Source organism: Camelus dromedarius, chromosome 2 (genome assembly GCF_036321535.1).
Source record: "Camelus dromedarius isolate mCamDro1 chromosome 2, mCamDro1.pat, whole genome shotgun sequence".
Lineage (NCBI taxonomy): Eukaryota > Metazoa > Chordata > Mammalia > Artiodactyla > Camelidae > Camelus > Camelus dromedarius.
In genome coordinates, this window is record NC_087437.1 from 20,791,715 (window position 1) to 20,809,166 (window position 17,452).

The following is a 17,452-nucleotide window of genomic DNA, read 5'->3' on the forward strand; positions in this document are numbered from 1 at the left end:
ATTCACACATGTCTCCACCATGTGCTAGGTAGGTACCCTCTCAGCTCCAGGGATGGAGCAGTGGATGAGGCAGTCAGGACCTGGTCATTCAGTTCCTGGACAGGCCCGGGGACTCAGGCTACCTGGTCCTCTTCCTGTTTAAAAGACCAAGTCGTTTGGTATCTCTTCTGGAAGTGAAGTTTTTCTTCCATGCATCTTCATCTTTCCCTATCAAAAACAAGTTCTCATAAATACAGTTGGATATTAACGCATCATTAAGTCATCAGATGCCCAGAAAATCCACGACATCTTGGCAAACACTGTCAGTCATGAAATTGCACTTCTAAAATGGTAGCAAAGCTTTGTCAGATCCTCAAAAAATTCTCCAACCTGAAATAATGGCCTGGAGCAGAATATTTGACTCCTGTTGATGGCTGGCCTTTGTTTATAAGGATTTGTTTTGGCAGCCTCATTATCAAGTCTGGACGTTTTATTCCCAGCTTGTGAATATTTATGTGTTCTAGCCTCAGGAGAAAGAACATATTCTCTGTTTTTTAGGGAAAGCCATAATGCCCTGCAGCCACCAGGGTGACTTATTAGAATGCACTGCATCAGGATTAGCAGTCTCTAATTTTGAAACATATTTTTGTAATGGGTTTTTTTTTTAGCTTTATGTTTTTGAGAGATAATAAACCCATTTTGGCAGCCCTGGTAAAAGCACTGCCAAAGTTAATTAGCCTTTCAGATAGCAGGGAACTGCCGTTAAATAATGTATCTTTGCTTCTTTTCATGCCGATTTAGTTTAGTTGGGAACTACTCTATCTGTCCGCCTCTGTTCAGCTGGACGATGTATAAACATTCATAGGCCATTTCATTATTCAAAGAAAAGGTGGGGATATTCATTGGTCATCTCATTATTCAGAGAAAATGTGTATGTATTCATAGGTCGTTTCATTTTTTCAGGGAAATTGCGTGTTAGTGACTAGAACGATAAATCTTGGTTTACCAAGTGTACTTCATGGAGGAAATATAAATATCAGATCTCATAAATAACCTGTTTTTTTTTTTCACTATTCATTACCACCCCATGTTCTAGGAGATCCCATGTGTGCAAAATGCATAGTGAGCTGTAGAGATCTGGGTTATCTTCGTCAGTTATTTTCTTCACAGATTTTCCAGAGGTCACAACTGAGGGTTACCCCAGTGAAGGTTGGGGTGGGTTTTCTAGGAGAAAGAGGGAGCGTGTGGAAAGTCTTGGAAGCGTAAAGAACGAGGTGTGCTGGGGCCACAGAAGGCACATGCTGCGTGTGGCCAGAGCACAGTGTTAGGGAGCCCTGAGCCTCAAAGTGACGGGGGGCCAAAATAGACAGACAGCTGTGCATGACTCCTTCCAGGGAAGAGCAGTGACGGTTGGGTTGCCCTTTACGTCAATCTCACTGGCAGTGGAGGAGGCAAGATGAGCCTGCAGGCGGGCTGAGGAAGAGCCCATGCCATCCAGAACCAGCCCAGGGATGCAGGGATGCGGAGGAGAGGGGTGGAGAAGCCCAGGAGAACACATGTGCAGAGGTGGGGGAGGGAGAAATGGAGGAGGACCCCCCCATCCTAAGCTTAGCTGCCGGGTGGGGGGTCTGTGCCTCCTAGAGAGGGAGACAGGAGGGGCGCGGGCTGAGGGCAGCGCTGACTCCCTCCGTGCAGAGAATGATGGGCGCTCCAGTAGAGGGCGGGGACTTGGGCTGGCCTGACGGAGTGGGGGTGTTATGTGTAGATACCAGCGGTCGAGTAAGAAAGAAATTGGAATGGACTGTGTGGGTGAGAAAGGGCATGATTCACTTGGGATCTTGCTTGCTGAAGTTGCAGTCACTGTGGACAGCTTTGGAGCAAGCTTACCACTAATCCTCTGTGTTGTCTCTTTAGGAAACCATATCACCCTAAGCTGGAGGCTTTCGTTAGTCACATGTCAAAAGGATCCGGAGCCTCTTTCGAAAGCCCCTTGCACTCACTGCCTCTTTACCCCAGTCACCAGCTATGTGAGATGGGAGAGCTGACGCAGACAGGTATGTGTGACCACCGTCCCCCCACGTACGCCCCCACCTGCTCCTGCATTTGGCGGACGGACATGTGCAGCAGGGCCTCCTGGGGTGGGCTCTGTGGGCGCAGGGGTGAGTCAGGACCAGCACCTCAAGTGGCCGTGAGCCTACCAAGGTATCTAACTAAACAACTGATTTCTAAAAATTAAAAATAACCTTTTTTCTTATTACAAAAACAATATATGTGCATAGAAGAGAAACTAGGAAAGATAATTAAGCAAAAGGAAGAAAAATTTAAAGCATTTATAATCCCATCAAAGAAATTAGTAATCTTTCTTCCTGTGTTTAATGAGACACCTCTGTGAGAGCACATGCGCACACACACACACACACACTCACATATACATATACATACACACAGTGGTATCTTATTAATCACACTATTTTCTAACCCACTTTTTCATATAACAATATATTGTGATAATCTTGCCCTATCAATAATTCATCAACATCTCTTTTGATGGCTGCATATTATTCCACTGTGGATGGGCCACAACTTATGTGACCAATCCCATGTTCTTACATATGTCAGACAAAACAGCTGAAAGGTTTTAATGTGCAAGATCTCAGGGAGACCTGTGAACGGCAGAGCCCCGCTGAGCATAGAGTTTGTCTGGCAAGTGGGTTCCTCACAGAAGCCTATCTCTCCCTCTACAGCCCTGTTTGTACCGTTGTGCACCCAGTTCACTGTCAGCATAGGTTGGTGAGTTAACTGTGGGGTCACCTTTGTTGGGATGAGAAGGTGCTGGTGGTCCCCTAAGACCTATTTCTTCAGTCTGAGGCCTCAAAGGACCTTTGCTTGGTCACGAGCCTTTTGGAAGGATTGGGATGACCATGTTCCGTTACCTTGTTCCAACAGCATCTTCAGCTTTGATGGAAGGAAGGTCTCCCTCCTGGTACTTGGCCCTGTTGGTTTTGCCATATTTTAAAAGCTGTTATTACTGGGGAGAGTGATAGTAAGTGACAGAGAAGGGCAAGCTGAAGGCTCTGGAGGACTAGCCTCGAATAAGGAGTGTTGCCAAAAGCTTTTGATAATTAGTTCCACACAAACAAGCTCTGCCTTAGTTTAAAACAGTTCACCTCCCATCAGATCCAGTGCCCCCTTTTATTAACAAGTATTTTGTGATGTTCTTTTAACTAACCTGAAATAAATTCAAATATAACCTTTCTATAGACATAATTTAAAACAAAGTTGTATCAGGCACCCTAATTGTAATATAAAGGAACAAAAGGAAACTATTATGTACCTTCTATATATTTCAACATAAATGCTTGCGCACACCTTTACTAGAAAATAGGAGGTAACCGACTGCTTGCACTTCAGTGTAGATTGGTGTCTGTGACAGCTACAAATGTAGACGGAGGGGTGTTGTACTGGTGACTCTCATACCTCCTGTCAGGACATGATTTTTACTTTTTTGACAAGGTCTGATCAAAACAAAATACAGATGTGCCTTAGTTTATATTGCATTTCTGGAAAATTCAGAGGCTGCTAATGTTATGCAAAAATGCTTTTGTGTTTATAGACACAAAAAGCTGGATTCAAAACTGAAGTATTTAAACAGGGTTTTCGCACGTGGGAATGTCTTGTGCGTTCAAAAGCTATGTGGGGCAGAGAAGAGTTCATTGTGGAGACTGTCTAGCCCCTTGGCCCCACCCGCTAGGTGTCGGGAATGTTCTTCTCTGTGTTATTGTGGCAACCCAAACCCTCCCTGAGGGCAGAACCATACTGGCTGACGATCACTGGTTGTGAGTAACAGAGAGTAACTCAAGCAATAAAAGGTCATTCATTATAAAAAGTTGGGGTGACTCACAGGCTCTAAGGGCAAGAATATGACCAGGCCTCCAGAGGCTGTAACCAGGAATAAAAAGGCTGTCTGTCCCTGCCTCTGTGGTTTTGCTGTGTGTCTGTCAACAGAGACAGTCCTAGCCACACCTAGAGATGAACTTACAAGTTCAAATTCTTGAGAGAACCTGGTGCAGTCCTTGAGGGTCAGTGTCCACCAGCTGGCTAGGTGGTCGGGTAACTGCATCGAGCATTATTCATTCTGATCTTTCTTCTCAATTGATCTATTATCACCATTTTCTAAATTAATATTACTCTAGAAATCATTTTTGCAGTACTCCTTGCTCGTTTTTCCTTGTTCTCTTTTAATGGTCACTTTTATCTTCTATTTGAGTTTTTGCATCTCTGTTGGAATAATCATTTATAACTGGCACACTCTGGGCACCCCGCAGAACTCTGTAAGATGAGATTGATCATCCGTGCCTCCTCTGTCCCAGATGCTTTGGCAGCTGCTGCCTGAAGGGGAGGGGGTGGCTGAGGGCTAGGACGCTCCCCTGCCTGTCCTAACGGAGCCCGCAGCTGCCATGGGATAGTGCGTGGAGCCCACTGAGGGTACCGCTGACAGCTGCAGGCTCTTACAGAATAAACATGGGCCCTGGAGTAGACACACTATGAGATGGGGCTCATGACATCTTCCCGACAGAACTGGTGGCAAGTTGAATTAGATGATGTGCATTAAGTGCCCAGCACAGTGCTAGCATAAACTAGACTCAATGAATAATGAATACAGCAATGCCTCAGAGGTCCAGCGGGCTGTGCCAGCAGGAGGGAAAATGATGAATCCAAACTGGGAGAGAAGAAGGCAACAGAGTAGGTGGTACTGGAGCCAGGTGTTAGATGAGGATTTCACTGGGCAGAGAAAGGGAAGGGCATGAACAGAGTCATGAAGATGCAGGCTGTGTTTTGAGAGAAGGAGAAGCCCCTAGAAGGGTGGAACTCAGTGTTTCTGCGTGAACATGTTGGGAGACAGGGCTGTGAGCCGGGACTAAGAGCACAAGGTTGGGGCCAGATGGGGGCTGGAGTTCTGCCTCGACCACTTGTTAACTGTGAAAGGCTCAGGCCTCAGTGTTCTCCTCTGTAAAAGAAGGAAAAGGGGGACAATAATATGCCTTCTTTGCTGGTTTTTTGTGAGGATTAAAGGAGAAAGGTCCGGCACCTGGTAAACATGCCAACCTTAACATTTGTAGCCTCAGAGTACAGGTAGGCCCAGAGGGGAATGGGGGCCAGACAGATTCTTGATGTTTGTCACTTGCGGTTTGCCCCTTTTGCAGGCCACTTGGAAATGCTAAGACCTGACCCAGCCCAGATCTCTGAGGGAATTCTGCTTCTCAGTACTCTTCATTCAGAGCAGGATGCAGACATCCTTCGTGGGTTTTCTCCTGAACTGTTCTCTTCCTGGGCCTACACCATTCCCTCTGTCTCATGCATTTCAGCCTGAAGTTGTCTCCTCAACATAGTGGGGCTTTTCAAACCATTTGGGTAGCTGAATAAATGGCATTGCTGGTCATTGGGCCTGCCTCTGGTTTACACGCTCAGAATTCAGATTTCTCTCTGAAATTCCATCCTAACATCCTGTTGGCTGGAGTGTGAGCTTGCTTTTACCTTGGACTGCCTTCTGCTTGAAGATAAGGCATTTTCACTTTATCTTTCAAGATAATGTATTACTGTACTATGGCACAGTTCCTGCATGTAGTCCAAAACTACAACTAAAAGATAAACTTAAAATTCGTGCTCCTACCCACGTTCCATCTCCCTGCCCCCATTTCTGTGCCCCTGTCATCCCCAGGTAACCATTGTGCAGCCTTCCTAAGGTTCCTTATGCAAAACACAGGCAGCCGCCAATCCACGTTCTTATTTTTTCCCCCATTTTTATTTAAAAGGAGTGTAATAAACATACTGTTCTGCCTTTTTTTTTCCCCCAAATATTCTGTCTGGGTATCTGGGAGATCATTCCACATCCATACAGAGAGAGTATTCTTGCAGGTGAGCAGGTGAAGCCCCAGCAGGACTGGGCAGGACGTACCTAGGTTAGCAGAGAGCCTTCAGCTGGGATAGTAGGGTGGTGGGGTGAAGGAGGGAATCCCCCACAGGGAGGGGACTAGGCAGTCAGCAAGTGATTTGTTCCCCTTGCCTGACTGATTTCCATGAGTCCCTGGGCACACTGGGGAATGCTGTGTCCCTGGCCAGGAGAGAGAAAGCTCTCCTTAGGCCCCTGCCGACTACCACCTAGATGTCCACCAGCGGGGTGATTCCTGCCCTCTGAGCCTCACCAGTCATGCCCCTCTCCTGAGGAGGGGCCGGTCAACAGGGAGGGATGGAGGCAGATAGATGGTCCTTGATCTCCATGAAAAGTCCGCAGGTCCAGAGGACAGGGCTCTGCTCATTCCTTTGTGGATAAGCCCACAGGGCTCCCTATGCACCCTGATGTGAGCCCATTCTTGTGGCTTCCATGCAGCAGCGGCTGGGCTCGGTCATATAATCATATGCTGCCTAAAGCACTCCAGAGTTGGACGTGCCTTGGCCCCCCCAGCTGTTCCCCCTGCTAAGCGGGTAGTCATGCAGGCATGTGGCACTCTTGTGTTTCAGGGGTTGTGCAGCACCTGCAGAACGGCCAGCTGCTGAGGGACATCTATCTAAAGAAACACAAGCTCCTGCCGAGTGACTGGTCCATGGACCAGCTTTACTTAGAGACCACTGGCAAAAGCCGGACGCTGCAGAGTGGGCTGGCCTTGCTTTATGGCTTTCTCCCCGATTTTGACTGGAAGAAGATTTATTTCAGGCACCAGCCCAGTGCTCTGTTCTGCTCTGGAAACTGCTATTGCCCGGTGAGGAACCATTATCTGGAAAAGGAGCAGCGTCGGCAGTACCTGTTACGTTTGAAAAACAACCAGCTGGAGAGGACCTACGGGGACATGGCCAGGATCGTGGACGTCCCCACCAAGCAGCTCCGGGCTGCCAACCCCATAGACTCCATGCTCTGCCACTTCTGCCACAACGTCAGCTTCCCTTGCACCCGCAACGGCTGCATTGGCATGGAGCACTTCAAGGTGATCAAGACGCATCAGATAGAGGATGAGAGAGAGAGGCAGGAGAAGAAACTGTATCTGGGGTACGCGCTCCTGGGCGCACACCCCATCCTGAATCAGACCATCGGCCGCATGCAGCGCGCCGCAGAGGGCAGGCGGGGAGAGCTCTTTGCTCTCTACTCGGCTCATGACGTCACCCTGTCGCCAGTTCTTAGTGCCTTGGGCCTTACGGAAGCCAGATTCCCGAGGTTTGCAGCCAGGCTGATCTTTGAGCTGTGGCAAGACAGGGAGAAACCCAGCGAGCACTCCGTCCGGATTCTCTACAACGGTGTGGATGTCACGTTCCACACCTCCTTCTGCCGGGACCACCACAAGCGTTCTCTCAAGCCCATGTGCCCCCTCGAAAACTTAGTCCGCTTTGTCAAAAAGGACATGTTTGTGGCCCTGGGTGGTGGTGGTACTAATTATCATGATGCATGTCACAGGGCAGGACTCTGAAAGGTAGGCAGTGCGGCGCTAACAGAATCTGTGTCAATACGAAGAGGTGGGAAAGGTTCGCTTCTATTTCTATCCGTTGCTAAGGGTACAAAACGATAGACTTTTGAAGGCTGGAGATCGTGCTTGGGGGCCACGTAGATGGTTTGGGTTGAACAGTGAGTATATTGCTGTAACTGGGTACATGAGTGACTTGGTCCACGACGGCGAGTTCACAGAGAAAGGAAGGTACTTAATCATAGCCAGGTTCTCCTTATGATGCCAGAATAATACTTTAGTACCCAAAGTTGCCAATCTAAATGTGTATTCTTTTGATCTGCCTTGGTACTGTATGATGGAACCAGCAAACCTCAGCCAAAATTTTCATAATCTGGGGCAATATGACCTTGTCCCTGTTCAGTGAAAAATGGCCTGAAGTAATTTCTCTAAAATCAGGGTGGGCAAACTTTTCCTGTAAAGAGCCAGATAGTAAATATTATACGATTTGTGGACCAAAAGGCCACATAGAGCGTCTGTCACAGCTACGCAGCTCTGCTCTTGTAAGATGAGAGCAACCACAGACAACGTGAGTAAGTAAGTGTGGCTGCGTTCACTGGCCACACAAAACATGTACTGGGCCAGGTGTGGCCCGTGGGCTGTAGTTTGCTGACCCCTGAGCTAAAAACCAGGCTATGCTACAACTGCACCTTCAGCACTTTGAGAGAGCACCAGCTGAATACCGAGACTCATTCAGCGGTGCCTCCACTAACTTCTGTGAGAAACACGGAATCTGGTCTGTATCTGATATTATAACACAACCTGAGGGGAGGTAAACAAGGACTTACAATGAATCAGAGAAAAGTCATTAGAATAATACTTGATGTTCATGACGATTGTGGTATAAGATAGTTTCGAGTAGGTTTGAAATATTTGTCTGCTGTAGTCTACTTGCTGTATATGCTGAAATTTTTGTATTCCATTTAGTATTTTTACAGTCTAGGAGAATATTTTCTAAGACCAGTTTTAGATGTGCTCTTATTCTATGTACTATTCAGTTTCCTCTATCTGCTTGGTGGTTTAGAAGGGAGCCGGAAGCTTGAGATCAGGTACTTTCTTCCAATAAAACTGATGGCTCGTTCCCTCTGACAAGCTGTAGAGTCGGATCGATTTTTAAACCATTTTCGTCAGTTTCAAATGGTAAATTTCGAATTTGGTTTTTAAATAAGTTTTTGGAAGAACTTTGTTACTAGATAGTTAAATAATCTTTGTAAGGTATTTTATATATTAGAAGCAATTATAATTAAATCTGTGATTTCTGACTAAAATGGTGCTAGTTCTGTGCGAAGAAATGTCAAGTACAAGTGAGATTCCCCAGTGCCGTTGGCATTGCATCCTTTCCTCTTTGTTTTTGTCCAATGTTGCATTTGAATATGTCTGTTTCTATTAATAAATTTTTGAAGAAAACTCATACGTACAACTCATGGCTTGTACCTATAAGTCCTTCTGTTTCTTTTGAGGTGAGTTCCAGTGTTTTTTTAATTTATCTTTTTTATATATAGATAAATAAAAATGTTTTAAATTAGAAAACTCTGCAGGACACGTGGGGAAGGGAGGGCCCGGCCCCCTGGCCCAGGTGGCCAGCCCCGGGCCCAGTTGGGCCCAGCAGGGGTGACGGGAAGGGACAGGGTCCTGCACTGGGCCACAGAGGGGCTGCGGCTTCCTTCTCCAACAGCAGTATCAGGGCTGAGAGGATGTGTCACAGCTGGTGGCCTTGGACTGGGTGAAAATTTATCTTAAGTGCTTTTTTTTATTGCTGGAAAATTGTGTGTTGTCTCTCGAGGATTTAAAGCCTAAGCAGATTTTTTTTTTTTTTGCTCCCACTAACGATCTATTGGAATCAGAACAGCTAAACACAACTTGAAGAATTAAAATAAAGGTGAATCAGAAGATGTTTTAAAAATCAATTCCCGACATCTGTTGGTAAGAGTAAATATTTTGGATAAGAGCCAACATTAAAAGTGTAGATAGAGGCTTTGCCTCCCAAGACATCAGGCATTAAAGCATCTCCTCAGTATTGAGTTCTGAGACATTTCATTTCCATAAACAAACCCAGAGCACCCAGCTGAGGCTGATGGATTTCGTCCTCGGTTTCAGGGCAGTGGTCTCGATGGCTTAGTTTATGGAAGATGTGTGGGTACACACTGCATGGTCAGCATTCTTGTTTTCATGATTAAAATTACTACGTGCACACTGGGAGATGATCAAACAATACTGAAAACAACTTCAGAGATTAAGTTCTCTAATCCCACCTCTAGAGAGAATACTGTGAGCTGCTGGACAGACATTCTTCCAGAAATTTAACACACAGATACAGAAATACAGGTAATGTTTAATAGGAACAAGATCATTTAACATATATTGTTCTGTGGCTAGCTTCCCTTAAAATATATTTTTATTCATTTGTTTCCTTTAGCAATATGTCTGAGGCATATTTCTCATTAACTTGCTTCCCTTAATAGCATGTCTTGGAGATTTCCACACTGAGAGAGGGGGATGGCATGGGGGAGCAGTAGAAAGAAAAAAAGCTCTTTTTACAGTCATAGCATAATATGTCATAATTTCATGACATAGATGAGATATTTTTTAATTGTCATTAAAAGTGAACAAAATTAAAACTTAACACCAAGGTAATGAAACAGGACTACAAGGCATCTGAGGCACACAGAACAGAGCAGAGAAGCCACCAATTGTATGTGTTGATTAATATGAGTGGAGTACATATTCTTTCTCTAATTTCACTTAGAAATAGAATTGAATATATAAAATAGATAATATAAAATAAACAACAAGGTCCTACTGTATAGCACAGGGAACTATATCCAATACCTTGTAACGGTCAATAATGAAAAAGAATATGAAAAGGAATACATATATATATATATATATGTATTGTACCTGAATATATATATAACTGAATGATTATGCTATACACCAGAAATTAATACAACATTGTAAATCAACTTTACTTCAATAAAAAAAGAAAGAAATAGAATTGAAGAACTTAATCCAATATTGCTATTAAGCTTACTTGAGGGTCTTTGTAGTGACAGCAGAATTAGATGTTTGGAAGATTTGAGTAATCCCTTGTTTTAGAACTGATAAAGACTACGGCAGGAGAGGCAGGGACGCTTGTGTTTCTCTGACTCTTTAGGAAGCCTTCTGAACAGATGGAGCGGTCCAGACGAGTGTGGGCGCACCCTGGTGTGTTTAAACACAACATAAGTAGAAAGCAGAACACAGCTGGGGTTTACACTGCAGTTCTGGCTTTGATTGGGGCTAGCTCAGAGTTCTGGCCCAGGCACTGGTTAGCTCCCGTTGTTCAAGGCCACTGAACTGAATGTTGGGTTGTGCCTTGATGATGCCTGCCTGGTGACCAGCTCAGAGGAGTAATCATCGTTCCAGCTTAAGAGGAGCCAGCTGACTTCATCAGAGTGTCTGAGCAGGACTTCCTGGCGTCTGAAGTCCTACTGCCCGCTTAGACTGGCCTTGATGGGGAGAAGGCATCCCTGAGGGGCCGGGACAGCTCCTCCCAGAGCTGCAGAGCCCCTCACGGAGGGATAGCCTGAGGCCTGGCTTCTGGATAACTCTGTCAGTAGTAAAGCCACCATTTTTGGGGTCCTGCTTCCCAAGAGGGGCCCCACAAGTATCTCTATCAATCTAAACAACCCTCTGAGGAAGGTCCTATTACCCCTAACACAAATGAGGAAACAAACTGATGAGAGTGAAGTCACCTTTCAAAGGAAGAGTCAAAGTGCAGAGTCTAACCCAAGTTTCCACGAGACCAGTGAACATTATACCGCACAGATTGTGACAAACCATGGAAAAGGCTTTCCTGCACTCATTTAATCCTGCCAATAGCCCCAAAAGATACCATATTTGCTGGTGATTATCACTGAGTATTAAAATACAGTGGGATTACAACAGTTATAAATTTGAATCTAAATGGTTAGGAGAATATTCCAACTCTGCTTCTGACCTTCTGTGGTTACTGTTTTGGTTAAGGAAAAACTACATAATGGAAACTTCATCTCTGCAGTTGTGTTATATTATACTCAGCCACTAGAGGGCAGCATCAACTATAATTGTTAGCCTTTAGGGCCCAGTCTTTCATTTGTAAAGGAGGTAGCTATTTTGGGGAGATTTAATAGGGTGACCAGCTGTCCCGGTTTGCCTGGGCCTGAGAAGTTTCCCAGGATGTGGGACTTTCAGTGCTAAAACTTGTCAGGTTCCAGGCAAACTGGGACAAGCTGGTTACCCTAGTGTAATGTGAGACAGGCACTAGGTAGTACTGTCATTCCCGCTTCATAGAAACAGGAATGCATGATGGAGTGACTCAGGTTTCCATAGCTAGCTGGGATGCAGCAGAGCTGGGACTCAGAGCTGTCATCCATGAACTCTAAGGCCCATGTTCTTAGGCAGGATGTAATAACGTGTCTCTGAACCATTCCGGACTGTTAGGTTACATGCAGCAGAAACCTGACTACAGTGATTAAGCAAATAAAGCGTTCCATTTCCTCCAGTGGCTCCACCACGTCATCAGGAATCCAGGCTGCTATTTATATCTTTCTGGCCGGCATGGGGTTCCTCAGCCTACCTCTACGACAGAGGAGTCTAGGAAAGTGAGTATTTTTATTGGGCATGTTGCTGTCTCAAACAAATCAGGCCCTCTTCATGAGGAAGAAGGGGCCAGTGGGTACTGCTTAGAGAACTGGCAGTGACTGTCACATTCTCCAAAGCCACCCCTGAGAACTGCACCACCCACATCCCCCACTTCGGGGCTTCTTCCCGCAGTGGCTGGGAGCGCGCAGGCTGGCAGTGCCTCCTTTCTAGGCAGCCACACCCAGTGACCGGGCAGGGCAGGGGTTTAAAGTCCCGAGGGCAAGCCCGAAGGGCCCCCCAGCTGCAGTGCCCCCCAGGGGGTCCGCCGAGGCCTTGTGACTGCAGCACAGCCCACTTCTGCCCTACCTTGCCTCCCTCCCTTCCTTCATGGTGATGACCCCAGAACACTCCTCGGTAAATTTCCTGCATCCACATTTGTCTCAGAGTCTGCTTCTTGGGAACCAACCTGCCATGGAAGAGAAGCAAATCCTAGGACTAAGGCCTCTGCTAATTTGGGCAGTAAAGCTGGAGTCATTTATTTGGAAGAGATTATGTATCTATTGATCACAGATTTCTTCTATCACCGCCTGTGAAAGGCTTCCCATTTCACTGTGGAAGCTAAGGAAGCACATGTGAAGCCACAGGAGAAACTTGACCTAGGACAGTCCAACACTGATTACAGAGGGCCGTTATACCAAGACTCACCATTTACTCATCACATGCCAGGGGCTGGACACTGGGCCACACACTCAAATGAGAGTCTCCGTGACTCAGCGTATGAGCAGGCATTTACTATCTCTGTTTTATAGCTCAGGAAATGGAGGCTCAGAGGCAGACGTCCACCTAGGATGGCATCAGTTGTGAGTAGCAGACTGCGGCCTGGGTGTGGACTACGTGTCCCTAGGTCCCAGTGTTCTTCAGCTCCCTCAGCACACCACTTCCTCTGCCCTCCGACAAGTGAACAAAACCGCAAAAATGGGCTTTAGACAAGAGTCTGCCCAACCCCAGGGGATGATCTTTGTTAGGGATGCTCATGTTTCTAGCATCTTCTCATGCAGCATTTCCAAGAAAGTAGGATCATCTTATAATGGGTTGCTTTAGCCTGGGTTCCTCTGAAAGCAGAGTCTGAAGAAAATCCTTAAGTCTAGGTGTTCAGTAGGAAATGTGGCCCCAAGTTGCAGAGGTGAAGGACAGGGAAGGGAGAAGGGGAGGGGAATGCCAGAGCGAGATGCAGGTGAGCTGACCATGGTAACCAGCCCCTCCAGCCATGGGACCTCCCAGAAGCCCTATAAAGCGCACCTCCTCACTGGTCACCTGGGGGAAAGGGGGCACGGGGACGTTTATCCCTTGGCTCTGTCCACAGCTGTCTCCCCCATACTTCTGGGTGGAACATGCCTGAGCGTGTCCACCTGGGCACCTGGCATCTGAGAAGCTCTCGGGCAGGAAGTGAGAGGAGATGCTGTCAGATCACAGCCTGCGTGGGCCTGGCCGTCTCACAATGGCTGAGAAAAGGCAGGAGGCCGAAAGGATGGGAAGCGGAGCAGGCGATGTGTGGGGTGTGAAGACCAGCCAGCATTCACTGAGTGCTTTAATGTGCCCAGCGCTGTGCTGTGTTTTAAAAGCCTAACCTTGTTTCATCCTCACAGCAACTCTGTGGCTTAGAAATCATCATCATCTCTCATTTGTGAGAGGGGGAAAGAAACGGACAGAACAGGTCATTTGCCATATATGGAAAGTCCCTTTGCATCCATGCCAAGCGAATCATGCCACTCCTTATTAAAAATAAAAACCCTTGCCCTCCACCACCTTCTAGAGAAATCCAAGCTCCCTAAGGTGACTCAACAGGTTGTTAATGGTCTGGCCCCCACTTACCTCTCTTGCAATAGTACAAGTCTGAAGGGGCTGTAAGCAGATGGTAGTTGTTGATGCATTTTTTGTACGCCTGGGAGAGAGAGAAAGGGTCTTCATGCCACCATGTGGGGTGTCAGGTTTGCAGAGTCTCTGAAGGGACAGTTCTGTCCAGAGCCCTGTCCCCAGATAATCGTCCTCATGACAGAGCAACCTGCCAGTCCTTCACCCTCCTCCCCCTCCCCATCTGTGTCCTCTTCCCCATCTCCCAGGGGGGGGAAAAGTGCTTTGGAGCCACACAGACCAAGTTCAAACTCAGTTCTGTATCACTTCCCAGCTATGAGTCCTTAGGCAAGACAACTAGTCTCTCTAGGCCCCAGAGTCCTCCTGAATCATCTAGGATGACCCCTCCCCGGAGAGAGTGTACAGAAAGCCCTCGGCACGTGGAGGGGGGCACCTCTTAAATGGGAGCCTTCATCACTGCCCCCACTTACTCTTAACTGCACTGAATCACCAAAACGAGCTAGAAGCAGAAAACATCCCTGCCCATTTTTTAAAGCCAGGAAACCCACATGGAGGCACAGCATCCTCCTCTAGGTATAACTGGGAGATACAACTCCCCCCTTTGTGGGAGAAAAGAACTCTAATCTTCCTCCTCCCTTTGTGCCCATGCTGTATGTGACACCTTGCATAAACATCTCATCGCTTGTCCTTTCCTCCTGTTTCCTTTATTATCTATGTCTGACCTCCATCTTCCTGCTTTAGAGTTGCTGCCCGTTGCAGAAGCAGCAGCTGACCACAGAGTTCAGTAAAGGAGTGGGAGTCTGGAGGCTTTAGGCCATTGGTCTGGTCCTTCTTTGGCCCCTAGAGGCACTGAAGGAGAAGCAGGCTGGGAAGTGACATGCACCTCGACAGGAGACAGATCCTGCCCTCGGTGCCTACGATATAGGCAGCTGCCGCCCTCCATGCTCCTGAGGCCAACCAGTGAGGTGCTCTTCCTCCTCCACTCACCCTCCTCCCCAGTGCCCCGTACAGGCGTGCCCCAGCAGCAGTGCCCAGGAAAGACATGTCCTTCTCCTGGGGGGCAGCTGGCTGCCTTCCTCCCAGCTTGGAGCCAAGCGCATCTTGGTTAGGTCCTCCCCAAATGAGAAGTCCTTTCAGGAGCCTTCCTTCAGAAGCTGGCCAGAGACCAGAGACAGGGGCTCCCACTAGCCTGAAGCTGCACCCTGTGCCTGTGAAGGGACGCCACACTGCCCTCTAGTGGCAACTTCCCTGGCTCTGGTTCTGCAGTTTTTCCTTTTCCTGTTCCCCACACCAGACAAGGCCTCTTTCCCCGCAAACGGAAGCTCCCTCTGTCAGCCTAGGAGCCAACTCTTCCCACTGCCAACGCTGTCTTCAAGATGTAACAAGTAGAGACACACTGTATCCAGATGGTCTTACCGTAACTGCCCTTTTGTCCCACTGATCAAGGAACTGTTTAGCATTCTCATAACTGGCTCCCTAATGGACAGACCATTAAATTGACCTTCTGATTGATGGATGCTGAGATCCTACTGCCCATCTGAAAAATTAATCCTGAGTAACTGACTGGCTGAATGGTTAAGTTTCTAAATTACAAATCATTTGATTAATTTATTGTCTTTCTAATGGACCTACTGTGTTTCTAACTGACCTACTAAGCCTAAACAACTAAACATCTGATAAGCTTGAACCACCTACCCGGCTGACTCTCCCACTAACCATTTAGTGGTTATGACTGACTGCCCAGCAGAGAACTGGCAAGACTGGCAGCCTGGCTCCATGACAAGGGATAACGGATGGGAGGAGAGACTGCCCCTTCCTCATGCCCTGATTCCTCTTTGGGCTTGGGACCTACTCTTCTCCTCTCTGGAGCCATCTGAAGGTGCCAACCAGGAGGAGGCAACCAGGAAACTGACCTTCTGATCTACCTCTAGTAAGGTTCTTAATCAGGGCTCCACAGATAGGTTTCAATTTTGTTCTCCAAATAGTGTGGATATAAAGATATGTTATCTGGGAAGAGGGTTCACAGCTTTCATTAGATTCTCAAAAGAATTCAACACCCACAAATATCTTCAGAACTACTACTCTGTGAAGACCCTCAACAAACACATTCTGATAAGCAAAGCCCTTACCTAAATTCAAGCCCCATTTCTCTCTCATATTGGGCCAGAGTGGCAGAAAGTTTAACTAAAAAGAGTTAGAGTCACAGTGGATTTGGATGTAGTAAGGTGGAAGGATAAAAGCTGAGCTGTGTGTGAAGTTTCCAGAGAGAGGCTCAAGGAAATCACCCTGTGTCCTTTTGGCTTGTAGGCTAAACTTTGACCAAGATGGTGGCATCCTCAGCTCTGGACAGAGACCCTTCGAGCTAGGATGAAAGATACATTTACTAGAGCCTTTGTCTGGGATAGGGGGTATGTATGAGTATGTGATTTTGAGTACCTATGTGGCTGTGTGTATTTATAGACACCAGTGTGCTCACAAAGGTGGGTGTTAACAGGCTACGTACGTGAATGTCCTTTGGGTCAGTGTGCATCTGAATAGTTTTGTGAATGTATTTGCACATATATGCTCACTGATGGACCCCTCAAGTCTTTTGGGGGGAGGAGGGCGGGAGGGTTGAGGCAGACTGATTAAGAATGTCTCTGAGAATATCTACATACACGCCAGCAGCCCACACCACTAATATGGGGATCCTCAACTCTTCCCTTTCCTTGAGCTCCCATTATCTACTCAGTCCACAGCCACCATCGGCTCTCATCATCTCTCCCTGAACTACTATTCGGTCTTCAATGCCCTCCCCTCGCGACCCCTCAGAACTGGAGCCACAATGACGTTGAAAAATTAAGTTAGTATCACAGCGCGCCCCACCGGAAACCGACAACAGATTTACACTGTCAGGGGATAACGCCCACCTCCTCTGTGCGACTCGAGAGTCCTTTCATAGCGGCAGCCCTGCTCACTGGGGACTCGAGCTCTCGAGGCCCCAGGCTTTAAACACGTCGCCCCACGGCCTGGTCCTAAGCCACACCTCAATGTTTTGGCTCCGAAACCTCGTCCTCCAGGCCCTTACACGCTGCTCCTACATCCCGCATCTCGGAGATTATCACTTGTGCTGTAATTGCCCGATTACAATTAACAATTGTAATTGACAGAGGCCCCAAGTCGGTCTGTCACGTTCCACCTCGGGACTCCTCCCCACAAGACAAACCCTGAGCCACCGCAGCTCAGAGGCCACCCACACACCAGTTCACACGTCTCCTTCCGGCGCCGCCGAGGGCTGGAAGACGCGATGTGAGGACAGAAATGCGCGTGCGCTGAGGGACCAGGAGGAACTACGACTCCCAGAATCCACCCGACAAAGACTCCATTTCCCACAAAGCTCCGCGGGACCCCCACCCCGGACATGCGCTCTTTTTCCGAATGTGGAAGTTAGGGTGAGTCTGGATGTGGAGTCGGTTTCTGAAAGGGTAGAACGGCTCGAGGTTTTGTCTACCTCTAGGGGTCGTTCGTGA

General features: G+C 47.4%; 1 protein-coding gene and 1 long non-coding RNA gene across 4 annotated transcripts in view; one reads left to right on the forward strand and one right to left on the reverse strand.

The window, feature by feature from the left end:
* Positions 1-8,872, forward strand: part of PXYLP1 (2-phosphoxylose phosphatase 1) — a 65,919-nt gene extending 57,047 nt beyond the window's left edge. For all 3 annotated transcript variants that reach the window (XM_031445049.2, XM_031445117.2, XM_064491646.1), the window contains 2 exons: positions 1,894-2,033; positions 6,499-8,872. In XM_031445049.2, the coding sequence (XP_031300909.1) occupies positions 1,894-2,033; positions 6,499-7,436 (1,078 nt within the window). In that variant the 3' untranslated portion in view covers positions 7,437-8,872. The remainder of the gene's footprint in view (positions 1-1,893; positions 2,034-6,498) is intronic.
* Positions 8,873-10,511: 1,639 nt separating this feature from the next.
* Positions 10,512-17,198, reverse strand: LOC116150759 (uncharacterized). The gene is made up of 3 exons (XR_004134506.2): positions 16,853-17,198; positions 13,944-14,013; positions 10,512-10,670 (listed from the first exon to the last, which is right to left on the reverse strand). It is a non-coding gene; the product is annotated as an uncharacterized LOC116150759 (long non-coding RNA).
* Between the last annotated feature and the right edge of the window lie 254 nt (positions 17,199-17,452).